Raw genomic sequence first — 25,620 nt, forward strand, 5'->3', positions numbered from 1 at the left:
GGTCAGAGCTAAAGATCTAAAGACAAAAGCCTTTCTAGCCTTCTCTTTTCTTAGGACATTGTTACTAAACCAGAGATCACATGCTCCATTCCATATTGATTTGTTTCCGTATGTTTCTTTGAAAAGTAATATAACTTCCCACAAATGTACCCGGGAATCCAGGTGTACGCGTCTAAATTATCTGTAATCTAAACCCAAATGCCTGGAACACTAACTCACCAGCTCATAAGGTGTTTTAGAGATCTTATAACCTAAAACAAAGATAATAAGATCAGTCTTACTCCATCTTCATAAAAATTCCATTTAAATTTGGTGGCAGCTCCAGATTAAAGTGTCTAATATATTAAGGATTGCGCTTTCAGTAGAAACATTTGACTAGCTGAGAGAATAGTAGCGGCAAGGGTGATTTTAAAAGTGAGCAACTAAGAAAAATGTTTAATGACTAAAAAGAACACTGCTGAAAATAGAGGTTATAGTTATACCAGGAAAGCAAGCCACAGTCACCAGTCCCATCTGGAATGTGCACTCCAAGGGACTGATGTCTTTGTGAGATGCCCGGTGTATTGGGAAGTGAGGTGGGAAAGAGCACACCGATTCTAGGTTTCTCCCGCCAAACACAGCCGGTCCCTTCTTCTGAGTTGTTTTTAAAACTGGTCTTTTCCAGCAATATTAAAACAAGAATATAAATATTTATTCGTGGGCCAGTGAGGGGGGGTGGGGAGGAGAACACAATTTCAAACACTTGTCATGCTCTAGAGAATAGGCAGAAAGGAAAAGACTTGGGGCTGGGCAGAGGAACGGGGATTAAGAAGCTTCTGATTTCAATCCAAACATTCCCATCCGGTGGGAAATACACCTGTGTGCTCTTCCAGTCTCCAGCAAGGAGTTCTCCATAGCCTCTTTGGCTTACATCTCCTCGAGGTCTCTGGAGAATGGTCCCAAGACCCATTGTCCTAGCTTCTCTGAAAGACGCAGGGAAGCTGGCAGTGCCTCCTCATACCCAACTCTGGGAATTATTCTTAAAGGAAGCATATTCTTTAGATTATATTTGACACAATGGTATAAAATAATCTCAGCAGGTGCTTTAGAAAGCTAAATCCACTGAGGATAAAATTTTAAATGTGGAAGAAAAGGGCACAGAAAAACTCTTTTCTATCACAGAGTTTTTTTAAAAAAAAAGCCCACCAAGCAATCTTGAGCTTTGGATCAGGACAAGGGACTGAAATTGGATGCATTCCCCAGGGCTCCCCGGGGTAATGGCCGAAGTATTTCTCTGACTGCAGACCTGGGCAGTCATATGAAAGCTATTCTGACCCAGTTCGGTGACCTAGCAGGGTTAATGATTTCTTCTACCCACATCGTGTTTCTAGGAAGGAGTGTTTGTTCTTCCTTTTGGAATGGGTCTGTGCGTCTCATAGACAAAAGCCTACCCTATTCAGAGTTCTCCAGCGTCCACAGCGGAGTCTTTTTCCGATTCAAAACAGAGGCAGCAGAATTGCTCACAGTGAGAGCAGGCTTCCAGGACAACAAGTCTTTGGGCTTTTACTTAATCCCTAGGTGGTAAATTCTGATGACAATAGTTGTTTCTGTCTCATTCCATTTTCAATAACCCCCTTCCCTTGCCTTTTTTCCATCAAACATTGTGACAGCGCCTACCCCAGGAGGGGACATTTCTCTGGTTTCTACTTCTGCTGCACAGCTCCTTCGTGATGCCAGAAAATAGAGGCCAGAGAGGAAAGGGTCACATTTGGAAAGTCAGTAAGTTCCCTGCCCTCTGGGCTTCTTTTAGCCTCCATCTTGTTTTATTTACACTCAGATATTAACTTTACCTCTGAACCGCAAAACTGAAGGAAGATTTTCCAAAACGCCGCTACGCTCTTAAAACAGATGGCCATAGATTGACAACCAGATTATTTCTAACTGTTCACATAGCAGCATTCAGGTAGCAGGCAACCTGTTCTAGAAATACAGTTACTTATCTGTCCCTTACATAAGCCACTTGTATCAGATAACATTTCATTTAAAAGATGGGCCTTTTGTCCAATACTGTGATTGAATATTCAAGAATATAAGGGAATCGACAGTGTATTGGGCTTTCAGATAGGAGAGGACACAAGGCTTGAGTGAGTAGAAGAATGACTAAAGTGTGCATAACCCTCACTCTTACCCTGCAAGAGAGTGGCATTTGGATTCGGCTGGCGCCCATCAATTAAATACTGAGATAGAGAGTGATTCAAAATGCACAGGGTCTTTATGCCTGGGAGAAATTGATCAAGCTTCAAAAGCCTGAAGAAGTGGAGAAAATTTGCTTAAAAAGAAAAAGCGGAATATTCCGCGCTTGGTGGTAGGAGCGTGGGAAGGACAAAGAAACACTTTAAGACACCGTGGGAACAGAGGCATTGTACTTGCAGGCAAAAGAAGCTTCATTCAACAGGATGAATCAAATCTCCTTTGTGACTATCTCCACATTCCACATTCTGGATGGACGATTGCTGGGCTCCCCACACTTGGCTCTTGCTGAAAGCTTTCCCCACCTCCTTGCTTTGCTCTGGCATCTCCCCTTGACCCTCCCTAGCAGCTTGGCTGGTGCCCCAGGACCCCCAAGCTCTGATCTCAGGCTGAATAGCCCAGGGATATTTCGTTCTGCCACTCACCCTGTGATCACAAGCACTCACTTTTTTTTCTTCCTGCCCAACACCACAATGTTACTTTGGACAAAAACAAAGATTTCAAAAACACCCCGGGACTCGAGACAGAATGTTACACACAATGACAAAAAAAAAAAAAACACTCTGGGAATATAAAAATATTTTTACCCTGGTCTCCTCAGAGTTTCAATCTCCTAACAACCTTCAAACATACCTTGTTTCAAAAGCCCTTTTTAAAATGTTAAGTTCCTGTATACCCCTTATCTTCTTCTAATTCTAGCTTTTCCTAATTCAGTTAAATTAATACAGTAACATTTCCATGTATTTTCAAGTTCATCTCAATTCCATGCATTAGCTGGAAGGTAAAATCCTAACGTGAAGAAATGGCTGTGTGTTTGAAATGTGTCTCTGTAAGTGTTTAGTTTGTCTTCTAGTATTAGTTTTAATCTGTTAGCTTAGTCTTCAGGATCCCTCGTGAGGTCGTGGTTATGCATTTGGCTGCTAACCATAAATAAGGATCAGGAGCTCCTTGGGGAAAAGACAGGGCTTTCTAGTCCCATAAAGAGTTACAATCTTGAAAACTCATAGGGGCCATTCTACTGCTGTCCATTCAGATTTGCAGCTGTGAGTTGGAATCAACTCAATATCAGCAAGAGTTGAGTGTTATTTTAGCCTTACATAATATGGTTACAGAGAAAGTTGCACAACTATCGATCTCTAACTAGTGAAAAAAGTGCCACTGATTACTCCACAATAATGTAGTTTAATCTGACTATAATAATTATGAGGCTTAAAGAATATGTTTCTACCTAGTAGGCTTTCTTGTCTGAGTCACTTCAACTAAGTCTAAGATGTCAAGAAAATTTCATTAGCACAATGGCCCACTCAGATCCCCTGGTTGTTGTTATTCAAGTGCCTACACAAATCAAGGGATACATACAAAGATCTGGCGACTTAACCAGATATTATTACAGCTGGATATGCACCAGAGGAAATATATCTGTAACGTGAGGATTTTAAAAATCTTTGCTACATAATTTTTGTTTGTTTTCATATGTGGGAAGGTAAGGAACTTGTAAAGTCCTTTAAAATGTAGTAGATTGTCCAGTGAAGCTGATTGTATTATCTAGGTTAGCTTTTCCACTGCTGTTAGCACACTATTTTACCTCTTAGGAACATCTTACTTAATTTTATATCTGAAGAAGAAGATGAAGAAAAAAATAGTCATTATTTGTGAAAACGATTGATGCTTCAAATGAAAGACATTTTGGCAAGCAAAGTACTAGTCAATAAGACCTAGTTTCATTCATTATTGCAAACTTAGGACTCCCGTAAGCAGTTACAGTCTCAAGAACTCATGGGACAGTTCAACTTTGTCCTAAAGGGTCACTCTTAGCCAATAATGACTCAATGGCAGGAGGATTTGAGTTTGAATAAATCATATTAAGTAATTTCAATTGGCTCCTAGAACCCAGCACTTGGTTCCTGAAAAAGCAGGTTATACTTACTAGCCACACTAACTTCTTTTATTTTTTACAGTTTTGTCGTCGTTAGTTAGTTAGTTAGTTGAGGTGCACAGTCCTTCATAAGGGAACCATGTCATATATTTGATTTCCAGTACAGCATATCACGCTGAATTGTGGCTAAAACCTTGGTTAGCCCTTAAAGCAGGTGAAGGGCTGACTGAGCCACATGGACCACCTGATCTCTCAACATCAACTTACCAACCAGCATAGGCGTACATTCCATAATAGAAGGCCAGTGGCAATCTCATAATACTTGCGTCTCTTCCTGAAAAGGCATCTTTAAAGTTATGTGTTTGTCCTGCAATAAGAATAGAAAAATTGTAGGAATTTTTAATGAATGTGTTGTTACCTATTCTTGAACCATAAATATTTCACTCTTTAAATATATAAGAAATAGCCATGAAATAACAGTAACCATATGGTTTCGGGTAAGTAGAGTCCTTAGAATTGCCAAATTGATCTGTTTCCACTGTTCCCATTTAAAAGAAGCCCTAAAAAAAGTAAACTAGCCATCACAAACAATACTCACAAACTAGCCATCACAAAAATATTTCTTTTTTAAAACCACCATAGGAAAGAAATAACACACACGCACACACATACACACAGGCGCTTCTTTATTGGAGCACGCTAAACTCTTGATGGAAATTAATCATCAAGAGGAAAGGCTAATTCATGTAAAGAATAGCATACTACAAAATGAAAAATAAGAACAATGCTGCCATTGAGTCTATTTGGACTCAGAGTAACCCTGTTGAACTATGTAGAACCTCCCCGTGGATTTCCAAGGTTTCCAAAACCAATTATAGCATCTTTCTCCCCCTGGGTTCAAACCACCAATCTTCTGGTTAGAAGTCAACTGCTTAAAGAAGCCCTTCTGGAGTGGTTCCACTGTATCCTGTAGAGATCCTTCTTTAAAAGTGGATGCTTCTTTAAAAGCCCTTTAAAATCCAGGGCTTCTTTAAAAGTGTGGTAGAATTCTTAAAAGTATCTGATGGTCTGCCCTTCATGTTGAGGTAACAAGAAAGCCCAGGAACATCTGCTCATATTATTTAAAATATTTTCTATTTTCTCTTTACCCCCTGTAATTCATTATACACTTACCTAGAACAGGGGCTAGAAAATACCATCTGTGGACCAAATCTGCCATGCCCCTTTGATTGGTGCAGATTCATGCTCGTGTGTTTAGGTATCTGTAATAGACTCACCCTGCAGTCATCAGGTTGAGTAGTTATGGGATAGAACATGTGGCCAATAACATTGAAAGTATTACTATCTGACCTATTTTTCGCGGAAAAACTAATGTGCTGACCCTTTACTACAGACTAGAAGTAATTTATTCTGAGTGCATTGAAAAAAGTTACATTGAACTATAAAATAGATTTTAAGAATATTTCAGCAAAATATGGATTGAGCATTTGTGCATCACATCTCTCTATCTTGTTGGAATTACAATTGGCCCCTTTCTTAGACATCTTTGGAATAATTAAAATTAAATATGCAGATTTATTTCATTCAGCCAATCAATGTCACAGTAAATGAAATCGCTGAAATGAGAACTCCGACTTTGTTTCAAAAGCACTCTTCCTGAAAGTGAGCTGAAGCTGGATGGGGTAGATGAGAAGCTCTCTCTTCAAAGTCAAAGTCAGCCGTTTCCTGCATTGCCCAGATACATTATGTTGCTGTAAAATGTAGTGAGGTAACAAAGGGAAAAAATGAAATAATACACTAAATTAGCTTTTCTAAAAGGAGATAATCCTCAAATAAAGCTAATTTTAAATTATATAGTCAATGCAGAAACACTTCTGTCTCACAGAAAGCATCTCCTTGACCTTAGTTTAAATGTAAGACAAAGAAAGAAAACTCACTGCCATCAGTTCTGTTCCGACTCCAGTCAGCCCGATTGAACTGGTTAGAACTGCCCCTGTGTGTTTCTGAGACGGTAACTCTTCTATGGGAGGAGAAAGCCTGGTTTTTCTCTTATGGAGTAGCTGGTGGTTTCAAACAGCTTACCTTGAGGTCTCCAGGGCTCTTTATAACCTTATTTAAAAATTCTAAACCAAACTCACTTTCATTGAGTTGATGCCAATAGCGACCCAATATGACAGGGTAGAACTGTCCCTGTGGGTTTCTGAAACTGTAACTCTGTATGGGAATAGAAACCTCATCTTTCTCCCATGACCTAATTAAAGTGTAGTCCAAAGACTTGAATTAAGAAAAAATCTGTTGAATATTCTTTTATTGTGATTTACCGTCTCCTTGGTATGAAATTAAACCCAAATCAAACCCACTAGGGTTGAGTGGATTCCAACGCTTGAGTCCTGGTGGTGTAGTAGTGATGTGTTAGGCGAGAGTTGGAAACCACCAGCTTCTCCTTGGGGGAAAGAGTTACAGTGTCAGAAATCCACAGGGGCAGTTCTACTCTGCCCTATGGGGTGGCTTTGTGTCAGAATTGACTGGAGGGGAACAGTGGATCTCTACAGGAGACAGTGGAACCACTCGGTAAATTTCCAAGACCGTACGTCATTATAGAAGCTGACTGATATATCTTTCTCCTATGAACAACTGGTGGATTTAAACCTCCGACCATTTGGTGAGCAAGTGAGTGATTTCACCACCGTATCATTAGGTTTCCTTCTGCTTGGTCTAAATCCTTTAAACTGCAGCATGAAACAATAAGAAACCAAAGTTATACAGAAGATGGGTCTCAATACAGAGCCTAACAAATCTTATTTTGAGAATATTACAGAAGATAAATATTTCTAAACTTATGGATTTTTTGACTAAGTAATAGAGGACTCAAAATGATGAAAGTCATGGTATTCACTGGGAAGCTTAACAAACCCTCCTGAGTAAATGTAGAGCAAACAGACGTGTGTAGAATCTGGTTAGAGTCTAAAGAAATGCACAATTTATATTTGTAAAGTTTTTCTCTTTCTGGGATTTGAGACTAATGTGAGAAATGTGTGATCCAGTTTGAGATAAAACAAATCACATTTTTTTATTAATAGAGAAAGTATATCTGCTGTGAATATTCTCCAAATTGCTAAAATGCACTTTATATTTGGCGAGTTGTGTGAAGAAACCTGATCCCATCAAGCGCTTCTATCATAAGTATTAAAAGAAGTTATTACTCTGTACCTGGAGCCCTGGTGGCATAGTGATTAGGGGGTGAGTTGCCAACGCAAGGTATGCAGTTCAAAGTCACCAGCTGGTCCTCAAGAGAAAAACCAGGGTTTCCAAATCCCACAAAGAGTTATAGTCTTGGAAACTCACAGAGACAATTCTACTCTAATCTATAGGGCTATTATGAGTTAGCATCGACTCAATGGCATTAAGTTTGGATTGAAGGTGCTAAAAACAGTTCATGAAATAAATTATGACCTCTGCCCTCAAAGAACTCTCAATACAATAGCATTTGGACAAATATTCTCCATATGTATGTATGTCTGCATATATCTATTTCTAATCTATCTATCTATCTATATATATATATATATATGTTTATGAATGGGAAAAATAGGCAATAGTCTGTAACACTGCTGATCGCCTTACACTACACACAGCAAAAATGACAAATAAAAGAAGAAATTTGTATTGTAGGTTTAGAAAAAAATTCATGATTCTCTAGGGCCTACTAGATCAGGACTAAAGTAGTGTCGATAAAATAGGGTTTCTGTATTTAAAAAAAAAAAATGAAGACATTCAAACAGGAGCCTAAAGGGTTAGCCAAGACACAGAAAGCTCTAACTGAAAGGATGTTTTCCCTGTGTTTCCAATGGAGCAGATATCTTATGAGTAGACCAGCTCGGTGGGTGCAAGCCAAGGTGAGTTAGAAGAGCAAGCTCGTGGCTTCTCCTGGGCATAAACACAGCATTAAACCCTTGCCTTGGTTTATTCAGAGGTGGCTGAGGTGAATGGATTTGATGCAAACACTTCATCAGCAGGGCTCTGAGACTCCCGCCAGGCTTATTAAACGGACAACAACCTCTCCCTTCCGCCGCCGCAGAGGGACTGATATTTTGATGTTTTCTTATTGTTTAATGTCTCCACCAACAGTGATGATTTTGCTGAACTTTGGCATTTCGTGTTGCCTCGAGTCATTCTCCTGAAACTTCATTAAAGTTCTCTATAAATTCCCCTTCTTGGATCAGACCATACCAGTGTAAACATTAAATACCTAACATGCCGAAGCTGTATGTCACGCCTTTCCAATTTCATCTCACAGTCCTATTTAGCTCCTGCTACAGTGCCTGTTGTTAATTAAATAAGTCACCTGACCTCTTGCTCATCCAACACTTTCCACCAGACTGCCTGGGCTTTGTGCTCTAAGACAGCTAAGACTAGTGTCATGACATCACACACCCTCGCCCATCTCACCTCCTCCTCCTACTAAACACTGAATAAGGCACATCATTACAGGAGGAAGATTTTGTTAAAAATGAAACTTTTACATGGAGAAATCACAGGAAAAAATGTTAGGCTTGAAAAACTCTTTTCAGTGCCAAATAATCTGTCTTTTAGGAAACCCTAAAAATGGTTAGGCCACTTGTCTTATCAGAAAATTTCTCTCAAAGCAAAAGGAATAATAAGCATAAAGTAAGGATTGTTGATTCCTTCTTATTTTTCCCCCAGCTGTTTTTGTGACTAGCAACAGTGAGTTATTTTAAAGTAAACACAAGAACACATATTGGTCCGTCATTAAAACTAATTGGCAAATTTTTTTTTCCAGTTCAAGTTTTCACTCCACTTGATACCAAGACATTTCAAGGATACCTTATTTGTTGCTCAGCCTAATCTTAATCCTTTAGCTGCCATTCAGCTGTAAATACCAGCTCACCTCCTCCCCAATGTAGTAGGCTTTCAAATCAATTAGATGACAGTATAAAGTTGATGGTTCACAAGCAGAGACTAATTAAGTGATTCTGCTAGTACAAGCAAAAGTTAGTGTTAGAGAGACCAAAAGCAGATAACATATTTTAAAAAGCATTTACTTTTCAATCCATACCTTTAATTAGCTGCATAACTCCAGGGACTATAATGATCAGAATTGCCGTGAGCTTGCAAAAGGTTAGGAAAATCTGGATCCGGGCGCTCCAGCTGACACTCACGCTGTTTAGAACCATCACTACAGCTGCAAACAAATAGATGGTGTTACAGACTATGACTCCCCATTGAAACAGAAACATCTTAGGTCTCTGTTACTCGCTGTGTGGCCCCTGAACCAGCAGAGCTGTTGTTGTTGCCTAGAAGCAGACCTGCAGAATCTCAGGCTCTACCATGGACCTCCTAAAATCGAATCTACATTTTAACAAGATTTGCAAGTGATTTTTATGCACATTCATGTTTAAGGAGCAGTGATCTTGTACTATATTTCTCAAAAAAATGAAGAGGAAAAAAAAATGTACTGGCATGGAATAGAGTCTGACTTGCTCTGGGACTATAGGACAGGGTAGAACTGGCCCCAGTGGATCCACTGGATCCACTGGATCCACTGTTAGTACCAGACTAACTCTTTATGGAGTACAGAACCTCATCTTTTACCCATGGAGAAAACTGTTGCTTTCAAACTGCTGATCTGGAGGTTAGCAGTCCTATCAGTAACCACTCTGCCACTAGGCCTCTGAGGCAGTAAGAATTTCTCTGTCCTGTCCGGTGGATCACTATGGGATGGAAATCCACTCAATGGCAATAAGTTGAGGTTTTCTACTTGTTTGTTTTGTTTTGTTCTTTGTGTAAGCCAACAAGAGGGGTATTTTAGTGCTCTAACAATCATGGGAAATTCTCTTCCAATCAAATCCTGAAGTCATCTTAACATGCAATGAGATTATTGAGTTCAATACAGTAGCTCGTTCTTCCTTTGATTGTGGCACACATATCTACCTACCAATGTGAATTTATACTCAGTATAGAAGAGCCAGTTGGCATCTTATTCTTAACCTTTAGAACTCATTGTGTGGTTCATTCGTTGCATGCCATTGAGCTGATTCCAATATAACAGAGTAGTTATCTAAGTTATATAGACTTATATCATAAAGTTATGTCAGACTCACTGACAGTGAGTTGACAAGAGAGAGTAGAGCTCTATGGGAGCAGGTCACCAGGGCTTTTCTTCCATGGAATTCCTGGGTTTGAACTTAACCACCACACCAGCATGGCTCTTCGAAACTAACTAACTTTACTAGAGCTTCTCTTGTGGGCGCCTTTCTGCTTCCCAATTACCACACGGAGAGACCTTCACCCTACCATAAAAGAATTGATTTCAAAGCTATGTTTGCCAATTTAAGCAAAATTTTGTAAGATCAGCCGGAAAGAGTTACCAGATAGGCTGTACAATTGGTCAAGTCAACAACATTTATTTTTTGTAATGATACATTCCCCAAGGACTTCACTGACCTACCTTCCTCTCTTGGGTGGATTATAAGAACATTCAGAAGAGAACAAGCATTTTTCACCTCTGTGCTGCCACTCTCCAGTTCAAAACCAGCAGGCTCTCCAAGGGAGGAAGATGAGCCTTTCAATTTCGGTAAAGAATTACTATCTCGGGAACCCACAGAGACAGTTCTACCCGGTCTTATAGGGTCTCCATGAGTCAGAATCCATTGTGTGGCAAGAAGTTTGGGTGTTTTGCTTTGTATTGTATCCAACTACATGTCCATCCCATATAAGCAATGGATCTCCAGTTACAAAAACTATTTTTAGTCAAAGAGACAAGGTAATGCTCTATGATACTAGCCCTTATAACCTGCTGGAAATACCAAAATAATTCTTGAAAGTAGATTTCTACTTTTCCTGCCCATTCCACAACTTTATAACACCACCACCAAAAGTGACTGTTATTTGGAAGTTAGCATATAGTATCTATATGCTTTATTTTTTTAAGCAGTATTCCTCCTGTTTTCACAATTACAAAATTAAAATTTTGAAACCAAAAGAATGGTTTCAAGGAGATAAAGTAAATATTTATAAGCTTCTCATTATTCATGTTTCAAATGGGAGTAGATTCTGTACAGTATCTACAGTAACAGCTATCTTCATAGTTTCCATCCCCTGATATAGACACTAGCTGATTTCAAAATTAAAGAATTTAACTGAAAATAATATCAATGCAAATAAATAGAAGCAACAATTTTGAATGAATTCTTAAAGAATGATTCTCACTGCCATCACGTCAATGTTGACTCATAGCGAACGCAGGTGGATTTCCAAGACTGGAATTCTTTACGGGAGTACAAAGCTCATTCTTTCTCCCATGGAGCTGCTGGTGATTTTGAACTGCCCGCCACACAGATTGCAGTCCAACACTTAACCACTACAATGATATGATCTTCTAATGGGTTACTGTGCAATCATTTAAAATTACAAAAACCACAATGCAGCTAACAATATATTATGTGAAAGAATGTTCATGATATATAACTAAATAATCCATAACTGTTAGCAGAGATATAGGTGAAGGGGTGGATGGACGGATTTATAGATAGACTTATAAAAGTCAGAGACAAAAGAGAGAGGCGGTGGGGGAAATCTCGCCGAATACTTATCAAGATACTAATGTAATCCAAAAAGGATCAAATCCATAATAGTTTTCAACTGTTCTTCTTTTTCTCATTATTTTAATAATTTTTATGAAACCTTTTCACTTTTAAGAAGCCCTGGTACTACTGCAAAGGAGCCTGGTAGCACAGCTTGGCTAAGTGGTGGCTAAGTGCAAAGTTTAGGCTTCAAATCCACCAATTGCTCCAACAGAGAAAGCTGAAGCTGACTGCTATCGTACTTGTTTAAAGTCTCTGAAATCTGAAGGGCAATTCCACTCTGTCCCATAGATTCACTATGAATTGGAATCAACTCCCTGGCAGTGAGGATAAGCTGTGTTTGATGGCACTACCAGATAGGCATTGGATGCTTAACCTCAAGTTCAAATCCACCAGCACTCAACAGGAAAAAGATGAGGATGCGTACTCACATGAATATCTCCAGTCTCAGAAACCATATGCAGAATCACAATGAGTGGAAACAGACTCAGTGATTTTGGGGTTGGTAGCATTTTTAATCGATAAGCTTATTTTCATTTTTGAAAAAAAAATTCTTCACAAGCCTCACTATCACCAAGTTGATTCAATAAATAACAACAACTATCGAGGACAGATGAAACGTCAACATATGGAATCCAAAGATGTCATCTCTATAGAAGCATGCTGCCACACTTTTTCACAAGAAGTGGCTTTGAACCACCTACCTTTAGGTTAGTAGCCAAATACTTTACACCCTGTTTTGGTTCGGTTTGACAGAGTAGCAGTACACTACAGGGTTTTCTTAATAGGAATAGATGGTCATATATTTCTTCCTGTGTCCAGGTGAGTGGGTTTGAATTGCCAATCCTTTGATCAGCAGCTGAGTGCTTAATCATTGTGCCACCAAGGCTCTTTTCTGAACCCTTACCACTTCACAGCTCAGACATCTCCACTTTGAACATTCCTGTCTTTTCCTTTTCAGAGACTACTTAGAATCACAATTATGTATACATGATTGGTCCACCAATGAGGAAAACTAGAATGAACCTGTTATTATACTTCTCAAATAGAGGTAGTAAAAGATGAAGCTTTAGACTCTTGTCCAAAGTTAGAGTCTTGGAAACTCATGGGGCAATTATACCCTGCGCCAAGGCTTACTATGAGTCAGAATCATCTTGGTGGCAATGAGTTTGTTGAACTTTGAGGGATATTTTTTGTGACATTCTTAATTCTTCACTGCCAATTAACCATTCACCTCTCTCCTATCAAATGGGTATTGTTCTTACAGAGACATTGTTCTTCTGAACTAATGTGGTGTTTTGTACCATCGAGTTATTTTTGACCCTGGGGCTCAGAAAAGAGCTACCCTGTTGGGTTAGGGCTGCCAAGGTTATAATGTTTACAACTGTGGCTCTCCATTTGTTTTCTCCCATGGAGTCACTGGTAGGTCTGAAGAGCAGATCTTTTAGTTAACAGAGAAGCACTTAAAACATGGAGGCACCAAAACCCCACTTCACTGCTATTGAATAGATGCTGACTCACGCAACCTTCTATAGGATAGGGGAGAGTGGTCCTGTGAGTTTCTGAGACTGCCTGTCTTTCCAGGAATAGAAAGCTCTTTCCTCCTTCCATGGAGGGGGTGGTGGCTTTGAACTGCAGACTTTGAAGATTAGCAGCCCAATATGTAAACATTATGCCACCAGGGCTCCTTATGGAAGCGCTAGGACTACTTAATACATGGTCATTAAATGATTTTAAATTATATATGACGGAAGTGCTTGTTTTGTTGTGCTAAAACACTCTAGCTATACACAACTAAAAATGCTACCATGAGCATGAATTTCAATGATTCCTGTGCTGCTTAATGAGTAGCTAATATTTAATCAAGTACTGAAACTTAATCAAAAGATCATCTTTATCCTTACAGCAGCAATTAGATTAATAACAGTTCTCCTCTATCATATCCGCGATGGCCTTTAATCATTGGACTGATAACGACAAGGTTGGTGGCTCAAACCCTCAGGAAAAAGCTGAGGCTATCTACTCCAGTAAAGACTTACTTCCCAGAAGGCCTACATAAGGTAGCGATGAGTTGGAATCAACTCCCTGGTAACGCACTTTTCTTTTGGTTTCCCATAATATTCCAGGACTTAGGATTTCTATTTTTATAGGAAGATAGTTATATTTGACTTCACATTGCTCATATAATTTGGAACATGATATTTTATAGCTCCTTTCTAAAGTTGTCTAATGTCTGCTCCCATTGATGAAAATGAAACATTCCCTAACTTAGAAAATATAAAGAAAACATCTACTTGAGAAATACAATTGGTAATGAAATCCTCAAAGAAGAGTTCTAATCACAAGCATTAATAGGCAGTGAGAAGAACGCCCTTGAAAGTGACAGCTGCCAACACCATGAAATATATGGACACCACTATATACCCAACACATAAATGTTACGCCACAGAAATAAGTGAGTTATAATTCAACTCATCTTTGTCTTGTGTTGAAAACCCTGTTAGTATTTTGTTAACAATGTGTTTTCTGCTTCCTGACTTTAAAATATCAGCCACTATCTCTCTTGACTCAATACAAGCACTGTATGTAATATAATATCAAAGATCATTCCAATGCCTTCTTATTTACTTTACTCTCAAAATTAAATTTGGCAAGAATTATAAACAAAAAGAACACAAGGTGGACAACTGTCCCAGCATGCAAAAAAATTGTACAAGCAGACCCCAATCGTTCTGTCGTTATGGTTGATGACGTTCAAAACTATAGTACTCACTTATGCCAACAGCGGTAATGAGTTTGACGGCAAGTTCCGGAATTTCGCAATTAATGAAAAATGGTTCCAGGATATAGCGTCCAAATGCCAAAGAGATCACAGCGGTGGCTGCAGGGCTAGAAAAAATAAAATAAAATGAGGTTAACTGCAAGACAACGTTTTTCTTCATTGAAGTAGCATTAGTCAATCTATGAAGCTTGTTTAATATGAAGTGGGTTTAATATGATATTCCAGAATCAATTTGGTTTCTGTGGACATTACAAATGAAGCATTTGCAGTAACACTCGCGGCTATGCTTAAACTTCAAATAGCTTTGAAAACAAGGCTGGGTTTTATCTACTTTTCAATGGTCTCCCAGATTTACTCTTTTCCTTCCTTAAGACCTCGCTTCTTACTTGAGATCCTTACAAAGTGGGGCTGACAAAAAAACCCATCTTCTTAAGTCAATAACTAAACTCCAGCCATAAGTTTGTTAGGTGGAGCATATGTAACGAGTAAAGTGACGGTCAGAAAAATTAATATAAAACTCAGCTTCTTTTTATTTTTTTTGTACAATGGAACCTTGAGAAACATGAACTTAAACTGTGTAGGACCATGCCCACGTGGGGATGATGTTTCTTTTGCTATGGCATTGTGCTTAAGAGTTTTGAGTCTCCACCACAGGGGTGGAGCACCTTTGTTCTTCCAAGGGCCATTTGGATAGTTACACCATTAGTCACCAGCCATATTGGTCACACAGTTAATGAACTCACTCCTAATGTGATAGCTGGAACGGCTTCTCTTTGGTGAAATGCATGGTGTTAGCTGGTATTGATGATGTAACAGGCCTTCGATGGCCCACAGGCTAGATGTCTCCCACCCCTGGAAAGCCTTGGGATGCCAATCAGTTCCCTCACAGTAGTTTGTGTCTTCAGTAATTGTTAGCACCCCCCCCCCCAACCTCCCTCAATCCCCACACTGGGACATAGACATGCCAACCACCGCACTGTTACTGTACTCATAATCCTTCTTTGCAAATATACTCTTTAATGTGTGACATTGTGTTACTCATATGTTTCCTGTATTGTTAGTTAGTTCCTGTATTAGTTAGAGAGCTAAGTGGTAATATCTAGCTGTTTAGAAATTCTTAAATATAAGTTGAAAAGGAAAATTACTCTTGTGATATTATATGACTGAAAAAATAGCCACAAGATGAGAGAACGAAATAAGTTCATGTATACACAATGATATCCCCAACATATAAATTTTACTCTGCAAGAATAAGTTTTAATTCAACCCACTATAACTAATACATGTATACAGCAAATAAGCATATCACTCTGCTTTAACTTTTTCAAATATTTTTGTGAGAAAAATGTGTTTGCCTTTTTCTATTGAAGATGAGTCCAAAATATTGATTCAAAATCATAGGAACCTTTAATAAACAGAAATATCAAAATGTGAAGCTATTCCCTCTTGCCATATAGTCTATCCAGGTGTATGGGATCTGGGGGTATTTTTGATCCCTTTCCCAAGGCAGTCTGCACTTTCCCACTCACCACATCAAAACAATGGTCTTAACATCCTCAAGGCCCTCCAACCTGGTCCTTTGTCTATGTTCTCTGAGCTTAGGAATGAGAAACAGGCCTGAAGGGACAGTATAAGAGATGGCAAGTCAATGAGGTAAGCGTTCTCAGCAAACTTCTTGTAGGACAACCAAGGCTACTCTAGAAAAATGAGCAAGCATATTGTCATGATGGGGAAGCAAACTCCTCAGCACCACTTGCCTGACCTTTTCCCCGCATGAGTACAGTCTGTTATAGTTTTCTCACAACTCGTTCTTAATAAGTCCCTGTGATAACCATGTGTGTTTTGAAAAAACCTTCTGAAACCTCAAAAAACAATTGCCCCTTTTTTTTTAATTGCCGCACTCTTCTGACCTAACGTGTCTGTCCTGAATTTAACTAACCCAATAGATCATCTCTGAAGACACTGTTTTGATTGGACTTTTTAAAGTCACTGTAAAGAGACTAAGATAAGTATATTGCTGTGAGAACCTGTCTACAGTCGTCCAATGATTGCAGACATCTTTAAACCTGCCTGGAATAGACCTGGACTAGTTTAAGCTGGAACCCTAGTCCTGTTTGAAGGGAGAAAAGAAACCCAAATCCCAAATAGAAATTATGGAGACACCATAAATAGTAAACAGCACAATGATGGCATACAGGCAAAGACCCATCATTCAGATGAGAGAGATGATCAGCGTGGGGTCACCATAATGGTGTCCAAAGATTTACAGGAACTTAAGAAACTTAAATAGGACATGGGGTACCAAGGGAAACTCTCACAAGCATAACTGGTGGAAGATTGATACATTACAGTTGCAGGTTGAATTACAGAACTGGGAAAGGGGCCTTAATGGTTGCAAGTTGGTTCAGGGCCTTCCAACCAAGGCAGTTAGGACCAATTGGACACTAGCACCCCAAATTCCAGCAAAGACACACCTAGGAAAATCTCTTAGAGGTAGGTTGCTCCCCCCTGTAATGTCTAGGTAGCAATCTACTTTCAAACACACTCTGGCTAAATATATGGACAGACACAGACATGAATTTAGAGCCTTTACTATAAACTGTAGACTTCTGCAAACCTAGTGCTAAGAATTTACAGTAGCGATGCTTTGAGACTTACCATAATACAGCTACTCCTCACTTACCAATGATGTCATGATCTGATACTTCACATTTACAATAGTAAAGAAATCTACCATCTGACTGTTTTGTGCATTCACTGCGTCCATCTGGAAGTAACAAATGCCAAAGTGCGAGACCATAGTAAGCACAGCCATGAAGGTTGGGATCATATACTTACTCTACTGGTCAGTGGCTTGGCACTTATGTAAAGACACAGTCGTCTTCCTTTTTGTGATTCTGTGTGGTCAACCTCTATTCCCGCATAATTATCTAGTTGGATAAAGAACACCGAAGAAGGATCGATGCCTTTGAATTGTAGTGCTGGAGAACATTGAAAGTTCCGTCCACTGCTGAGAGGCTAAACCAATCTGTCTCAGAAGCAGTACAGCCAGAGTGCTCGATGGCAAGACTGCACACGACATATTTTGGACATGTTGTCAGGAGATACCTGTCCCTGAAGAAGGACATGGTGTTTGTTAAAGTAGCGGGACGGTGAAGGAGGGGAAGGCCCTCGTGGACATGGATTGACACCATGGCCGCAACAATAACCTGAAGAACAGGACAATTGTGAGGATGAGACAGGACCAGCAGGGCTTCACTCTGTTGTTCAAAGAACTGCTATGGGTTGAAACCTACTCCACGGCACCTAAGGACAACAGCACCTGGTCGTTGGAACATCATCACGGTATGCATATCAGAGTACACAGTCTTTATTTACATATGCAAGTCTGTTGAATTATCTCCCTTTCTGTGCATGCCTTCCCTTTCAGCTTCTGCTTCTCCTGGATGTGAGTACCACAGGAGGGCCATCTTTGTCACAATTTCATGCCCAGAGTTTAGTATAGGATCTATCATATAGTAGAAACTAAATGCTGAATACGCATTTATTGAATGAGTGAGTGAAATCAAATAAGCCCAGCTCTGTACTGGTGGGCAATATTTCTTTCTTCAAAATCTATGTTTTATAGTTTATTTACAGCATGAGTTATTTAATTTGAAGATTCGGTGTCAATAGGATCTATTCAGGTACTGAGATGAGAAATGTTTTAACAATTACCTCGGTTTCCTGTATAGTAATTTATTATGCTGGCCTTCAAAAGACCAAATCGCCATTACAAATCAATTACTACAGAAGTACCCATCAAAAAATCTTGAGAATACCACTAAGTAATTTTCTCTGTAAGTACACACACATATCACGAGGCCATTCTTTTGCATTAAAATATTAAATTCAATCATTTCTTTAAGGTAACATTTGATTGTGAAGGCTTGGGAGCAGCTACTATGGATTATTTCCCTTTGGGTGCTTTAATTTGCCGATCACCACTCAGAAGGTGTTTGTGTAATGAATACTTTAATGAATGAGCACTGTATCTGCCTATAGAGAATGATCATGCTCATTGTACAGAAGAGCCCTGGAGAGGCCAAGCAATTAGCCCAAAGTCATACACATAAAACATGGCAGACCAGGGACTCAAATCCAACTATATCAGACTCCAAAGTCCACCATGCTGACAGGGCAGGCCTCTACGAGAAAAGTGTACTCATTTGAATGCTGAGTATGCTGGGTTACCCCATTACATGTTCAGCCACTTATTCAAACAGAACTTAATGTCTACAATATGTACTGCACCTATATCAGTAGTACAGGGTTATACAATTGGAATCATTATTTACAAAAATGTAAATAGAAAGGCCTATATGCTTAAAACGCTTGCTGGTTTGATGGAAAGCAGAACATGGGCACCTAGACTATTAAATATAAATATAAAGTACAATCCTAAATGGCAAATGAGAAGCTAAAATTTCTCTTTTTTTCCAGAATAGTGTAAGGGAGGAAATATTATAAAGTGATCCACTGCTATTGAATTGGAAGAATTACAGCCAGAGCTCTCCGTAGATGCAAGGATGACAAGCTGTTGTCTCGTGTCATTTGGAAATCATCAGGAGGTACCGCCCCCGGGAAAGATAGTATGTTTGGTAAAGTAAAGGATCAGTGAAGAAGAGGAAGGCTCTACATGAGACGGATCAATAGAGTAACTTCAACAATGGATGCACACATAGGGAGGATGGTGAAGACAGACTAGGACCAGATAGCATTTCCTCCTGTTGAGTTTCATTCCTAGTCAACTGACTGTACGGCATGTAACAACAACAGCGTGGACACAGAAATTATATATGAAAAAGAAGACATTGACCATTGGAGAGTGTATTAGGGTAAGTCAAATATTGCTATGAAGGTTCCAGGACACACAGAGACAAGATTTTTCCAGACAATGTTCACGTATGTTTCCACAATCAGCGAATGTCTGTAGACAAGTTCTAGGGTACCTACAAAGAAAAGTTCCAATCAAAACAGTGACCTACAAGAATATCTTCTGGGCCAATTAAGTTAAATTCAAGGTAGAAATCTGAGCTAAGAAGCTTTGGGGAACTATTCTTTTGCGATAATAGAGTTTCTTTCAAGACATAAGGTGGTCATAGGGATCTATTGTAAAGAAGGTTTCAGAGGATTGAGAAGTGAAGTAATGAGAAAAATGTCGGGGAAGTTGCATCAAGGAGGGTGTTGATTCTTTTTTACTCCCTCTTGGCAATACACCTGCTCATTCTTCAAGGGTAGCAGAGGCTGTCCTATGGGAATTTTGTTGGGAAACCTTGCCACACCCATCCTACAACCCTGAGATGGCCCCTTGAGAGTTAATTTTGTCCCCCAAACTCAAAAAGGAAAAAGATATGCTATACCATTTTGTTTGGTATAGATTGAAGGGCGCAGAATTCTTTGGGGAAGGGTAAGAGAGATAGAAATACTCCCTTCAGGAGGGTATACAGCCAGGTGGAGGATATATGGTAAAACAATAGACTTATATTTTTATATTTTTGATTGATAAAGGGCTCTTTGATTTTTGACTTGCATTCATTTAACATTCAGCTAATCAGAAAGGAGCTGAAGGAACAGTCCTAGTAAATGGACAGCATAAAAGGAACAAATATGTCTTTATCTGTATTAAAATGAGTTTCAAATAACTCAGATTGTTTCAAATAAAACGAATATTTAACAACAATGAAATACTATTTTGAAACTCTGGCATTAAAAAAGAAATTCCTAGAACCATAAAAAGCATGCTTAGTATTGAGTTAATGGTTATTAGCTCTGTATTTGCCATTAGCTGCAAAAGACAGAATGAAAGTCCATATAAGGTCTCACTGTAGATCTGATTTGTTTACAGTAAGAGCAAGTTTCACAAGTTATTTCAAGTGATTTCTGTAATCAGAGTACACAAGCCATTGAAACAGTTAAGCTCATGGAATCTTCATACTGTAAATTCTTCACATGACATCATGAACTTCCCATAATGTTGAAGGACAATTGCAATTCAGAGTGACTTAGCATTATTTGGTTTGATTTTAAACCAAGAGAATCAGCAAAGGAAGCACACTCTTGCAACAACAGAATAAGTAAAAAAAAAAGTTTGCACAACTATAGTGCGCTGATCTGTTTAATATGAGGAAGTGACTCATTTATGTAAACTTTCATTTTTGTGTAAAGACTAGGTGACACATTAAGCTCATAGGCACAGAAGTTTCTTAGTCACACACACACACACAATTACGTAAGGTCAAAGAACTTAAAGGGTGTGATCTACACTTAAGTGAACAAAAAGAGAGAAAAGTCCAATTGCTAGGATAACATTTGATGTATCTTTTGTAGAGGTGGATTTTGATGCTTCATATCTTTACACACCAACATTTTCCCTAGAAATGTAGAAGACAATAAATGAAGATTAAAGAAAAGCAGTTTCTTTAAAAATTTGTCATGGTCGGTACACCATTTCAATTGTCAAAACTGCATTAAAAATGTTAATTCAAAAGAGCATTTTATCATAGATATAAAGTCCTAGACATGTTTACAATATAATCACATGAAATGTGTACACCTAATTTATAAAATATAAGGTGATTCAGAAAAAAAGTTGTCATCAATATATTTATTTTTTCCTTAAAGTTTTGCTATTTATGTTCTTACCGTATTATGAGCAGTTCTACCCAGACTCGTACAAAAGCTGGTAATGGGCCAAAGACTTCCAGAATATATGTGTAATGACCACCAGATTTCTTTATACTCGTTCCCAACTCAGCGTAGGACAAAGCTCCTGTGAAAGAGTTTCAACAAAAGTACAAATTTAATATATTATCAAATAGCAAAGCAGTAGCACTAATATGGCTGTTTATGTTGTATGAGATTAACTTCTATCTCTGAATGGCATCAAGTTTTCTAATTGCTATAAACCACCACGTTCCTCTTAGAATTTTCCTACCTTTAAAATCTGTTGAAAAACAATCTAATATTCCTTATGGTGATAGGCAAATGTCTAAAGCACTATCATGCTTCAGAATGCAGAATCCAAAACCCTGAGACAAAGAAAAGATGGATACCAATAATACATGTATAACCTTTTCTATGAAAATACAATGACAAAAAAATTATATATCCAAACAGATCTCTTTACAAAGTGAACTCTTTTAATAAATGATATTCCTGTAGTACAGCACAAAAGACAAGTGGTTTCTGTTCACCAGAAAAATACAGACTCCAGGCCTTCTAAGACCATTTATTTTGGGGGCTATATTTTTTTGGCGAATAAAGTTCATTCTAAGATTCTTTCTAGAACCATGACAAAGGCGTTTTGAAGTACAGACATCTGTGTAATTAAAATATCATACTTTTTAAAACGGAGATGTTTTAGTTCATATTTACAAGGGGTCTTCAAAAAGTTCCTGGAAACTTTAAATGATGAGATGAAAGAACGTTTCCATAAACTTTTGGATGCTCCTTGAAATGCATGTAGCCTTATATACTTCTATTCCATGATTGGTTCAATTGATTACAGATCAAAATGTTAAAAATATTTCTTAAAACACTCCATTGGGACCCTGAGCTAATTAGATACTCTCCTGAAAGCACAGCTTACCCCTAGAAAATGGAGGTCACAATTGTCATGTCCTGTGCGGTGGTGTGGATAAATGTTATGCATATGCCAAGGCAGTATGGAACTAGTGCTTAGCAAGCCTTCAGACAATGGGGCCATATGCATTACTTTGATCAAGTAATTATCAAGACAATACAAAATCCATTTCAAGATGATGGGAAAGTTCTATATTTAGAGCTAGGTACTCAAATGTAACTGTATTTTGCTGAACTATTTCGGAAACTAAGAGGGTGGGGGATTCCTAATAAACAGTCAACTTCAGATGAGAGCGGTGGTTTAGTGAAAGAAAGATCTCACCCCAGACGGGAGCCCTGCACTCAAATCACAGCCCACTCAGCAGTTGTCTGGCAGGGAAGGCTTGTGGGTTGCTCTGGTGCTGAGCAAGTTTTACCGGCACATCCATACTAAGACTAGGAAGAACTACTTAGTACTCCCCTTCCGGAAATGAGCTCATGAGAACCCTAAGAAATGTAAAGGTCTGATCTATCCGGACCTGGTGGTCCCAGGAATTAGTGGCCCAATCGGATGGCAGCTGACAACATCAGCAATCTTTCACATGAGCCCATCCAACATAAATATACTTTGGAATCCAGTGAAATGTGAAAATCACTCCACTGACTCCTAAATCTAGTACAATATCACAATCACCAGGGAAGAGTTTTTCATTTAAAAAAGCAAACAAATAAAAATAGACTTTAAGATCATATCCCAGACTCACTAAATCAGGCTAACCAATAGAGGGATTTGAGAATCTATATTTGTTTAAAATACTCCTAGATAATTTAGAACTACCTAGTCTGTAGATTGATATTTGAGAACTGGTAATATTTTTCAACTAATATAACCAACTATAACTGGTTGCATTCTTTTTTTTTAGAACCACTTGCCAGGATGGTAAAAAGTATCTAATATAAAATGTTTTGGGGAAGAGTCCTAAGTACCTTCAGAATTTATTGCCAGAAAATCAACACCTAGACCTCTATGGGCTTTGTTGAAAGCCTAGGATGTTGCCCTTAGGTTTAAATTAAGTTCTGGGGCAAGGAGTTCTTCATTTACAGGTCTCAGGTTCCATAACCACTTTGCCCAGAAGAAAAAAGTTCAAAACAGGATGTAAAAAATCCATTCATTGACCTTGTCTTAAAAAAAAAAAAAGTTAATCCAACATAGAAATCCCTTACTTAGTTCCATAATTCTTTAATTTTTTTTATTTTTTATTTATTTTTTTTAGTTCCATAGTTCTAAAGAATCTCAAGAGGAAGATAATTTCTGCTTCCTTAGATCTTTGTTTTGTTTCAAGTTAGGGTGGCAACCACTATCAAAAAGTTCCTTGTAATTAAAGTGATGAACGCAATGCAAATATAGATAAGTCGATCCATAAAAGAACACATTCACTACAGTTTGTAGTTAGTAATCAAAGAATCGCAATTCAAGTGCAACCTGAATTAGTCACCTTACTTGAGGGTTTTTTTTAATGAACTTTGGCTGGAGATGAGATACTTACAAATAAGCTTATTTTCACAGTAAAATCCATCATATCCTTAACTTTTTGTAATGGCCAGAGCAGACCATTTTATTGCATCTGAATCACGCGTGCGTGTGTGTGTGTGTGTGTGTGTGTGTGTGTGTGTTTGCACACACAAAAAAAATCAAATCATAGAGTGGGAACTGCATGAGCAGAAGCAGGCAACATTTAGGAAACTGGTTGTGGCTTTTATATTAGACTTTGATTTATTCTGAATATACGAAACACTTGGCGAAGATTAAAGGCTGATTGTGCAAAATGTTATTTAAGATTATCAAGAATTAGTACAATTTTAATATCAATAGTGGCTACTGGTTCTAGTTTATCATTCGGAAATCTCCTCTAAGGATGGAGGGTTGTATACTGGAAACATGATGACAATGATTATGAAACATTTTAGAAAATACATACTATGCACATAATTGGTATCATGAGCCTTTTAAAGGGGAGCAGGCGAGGTCATGCCTCTTTAGTTTTTTCTAATATAGTCAGATTTTTATTTAACAAGTTTTCCTTTGAATACCTCTTTCCTAACAATGGACATTAATTCATCTAGGTCACAGTTTCCCAGGCTTATTCAGCCATTTGCCCCTTGTCAGTACTACATCCTCTAATCTAGGATAAAGCATAGGTATCTGCTTTTACAGCCCAGTGGGATCAGCACAGCACCCTCCAGGGGGCGATATCACCCACCTTGAGAGACACTGGTGGAGATGAATACCAAATCCAATGGTTCAAAACATTAAAGGCCTTAGAATGAAACACTGGTTATTCTCAGAACAAAGAGTTAGTACTTGGTCTGAGGGTTAGGATATAGAATTAGTTTCTCTAAAGAGGAATGCTTTTGGAATCCCAGCACACTCTTGACCAGAGAAAAGAAAATCAATCTGGTCTTTTAGCCTATGGCAGAAATCAAATTCAGTTCGTTGGGTTGGTTATTACTATTCTCCAGTTTGTGTCACTTTTAGAATGAACTCAAGTAGCGTTACAACCCTCTGCCCAGCTCATGAAAGAACGTCTGTTGCCTTTCAGCACTAGTTCTCGGCTCAATGAAGAGGTGCAAAGAGTAAAGAAGGAGAATAACCATCCTCGACCCCCTCTGCCCACATTAACTCAGGGAAGAGGTCGGCAAATTGCCTGCGCCCCTTGAAACACAGTGAGCTCTCCATGCAGAAAACAGATCAGGGCAAGCAAAACACACTAATGCCCTACTGAAGTTTTGCATTTCCTATTACAAAGGTTTATAGGTACAGGGAAGTGATGAAAGGTTGAAAATATTTGAAATATGTTCAGGCCAGGGCAATATTCCCTACTTATCATAGAGGAGGATTTTTATATCATCACCTATTTTCAAGGCCAAGGACTTTTTTTTTTCCTGACAGAACATTGTGAACTAACAAGCACATGAAGTTCAAAACTGTAAAGGGAAAATACTGCCCCCCACCCTGTATTTTGCCAGGAAGTCAGTAAAACTTCTGCTGAACACACAGTTCGGTGTCTAAGTAGGCCACTCTGGGCTTCACTTCACAGGTGTTTCATTCAGTGGGCCAGCTGTCAAGACACCCCAAACATACATAACTAAACACAACTGTCCAGTGCAGACCGCTCCCATACATTCTACCGGGTCATCAAGGTTAGCCTTTGCTCTCATTGCCACAGGGAAAAATCAGAAACAGACTCTATTAGTCAGGGAAGAGCGTAGAGGAAGCAATTTGGAATCATGCTAACAGTAGACGCTATGTTTGGATAGTTCACATTAAAAAAAAAGAACAACACCGGAAACTTGGTGCAGCCTTTACTATTCCCTCTAAACCAGACACTTTGCTTTCCCAGAGAGCAAGCTGCTCAGTCCCACTGGCACAGCCCCGCGCAGAAGTGGCACTCACCAAATAGCGAAAGGAGCCCGCAGGCTGCCCAGATCACCAGAGACATGCCCACGCTGCCGGTGTTCTGGAGGAC

General features: G+C 38.8%; 1 protein-coding gene across 1 annotated transcript in view; it reads right to left on the reverse strand.

Annotated features, from left to right (window-relative positions):
- The window catches only part of SLC7A11 (solute carrier family 7 member 11), an 82,586-nt gene that overhangs the window by 56,486 nt on the left and 480 nt on the right, over positions 1 to 25,620 (reverse strand). The window contains exons 1-5 of the mRNA XM_030886533.2: positions 25,548 to 25,620; positions 21,176 to 21,302; positions 14,483 to 14,598; positions 9,183 to 9,308; positions 4,373 to 4,472 (exon numbers count right to left, since the gene is read on the reverse strand). The exon at positions 25,548 to 25,620 is cut by the window's right edge and continues 480 nt beyond it. Of these exons, the coding sequence (XP_030742393.1) occupies positions 4,373 to 4,472; positions 9,183 to 9,308; positions 14,483 to 14,598; positions 21,176 to 21,302; positions 25,548 to 25,620 (542 nt within the window). The remainder of the gene's footprint in view (positions 1 to 4,372; positions 4,473 to 9,182; positions 9,309 to 14,482; positions 14,599 to 21,175; positions 21,303 to 25,547) is intronic.

The sequence above is a fragment of the Echinops telfairi genome, unplaced genomic scaffold (assembly GCF_000313985.2).
Source record: "Echinops telfairi isolate 266 unplaced genomic scaffold, ASM31398v2 ScPeMD7_2186;HRSCAF=2738, whole genome shotgun sequence".
NCBI classification, from domain to species: Eukaryota; Metazoa; Chordata; class Mammalia; order Afrosoricida; family Tenrecidae; genus Echinops; species Echinops telfairi.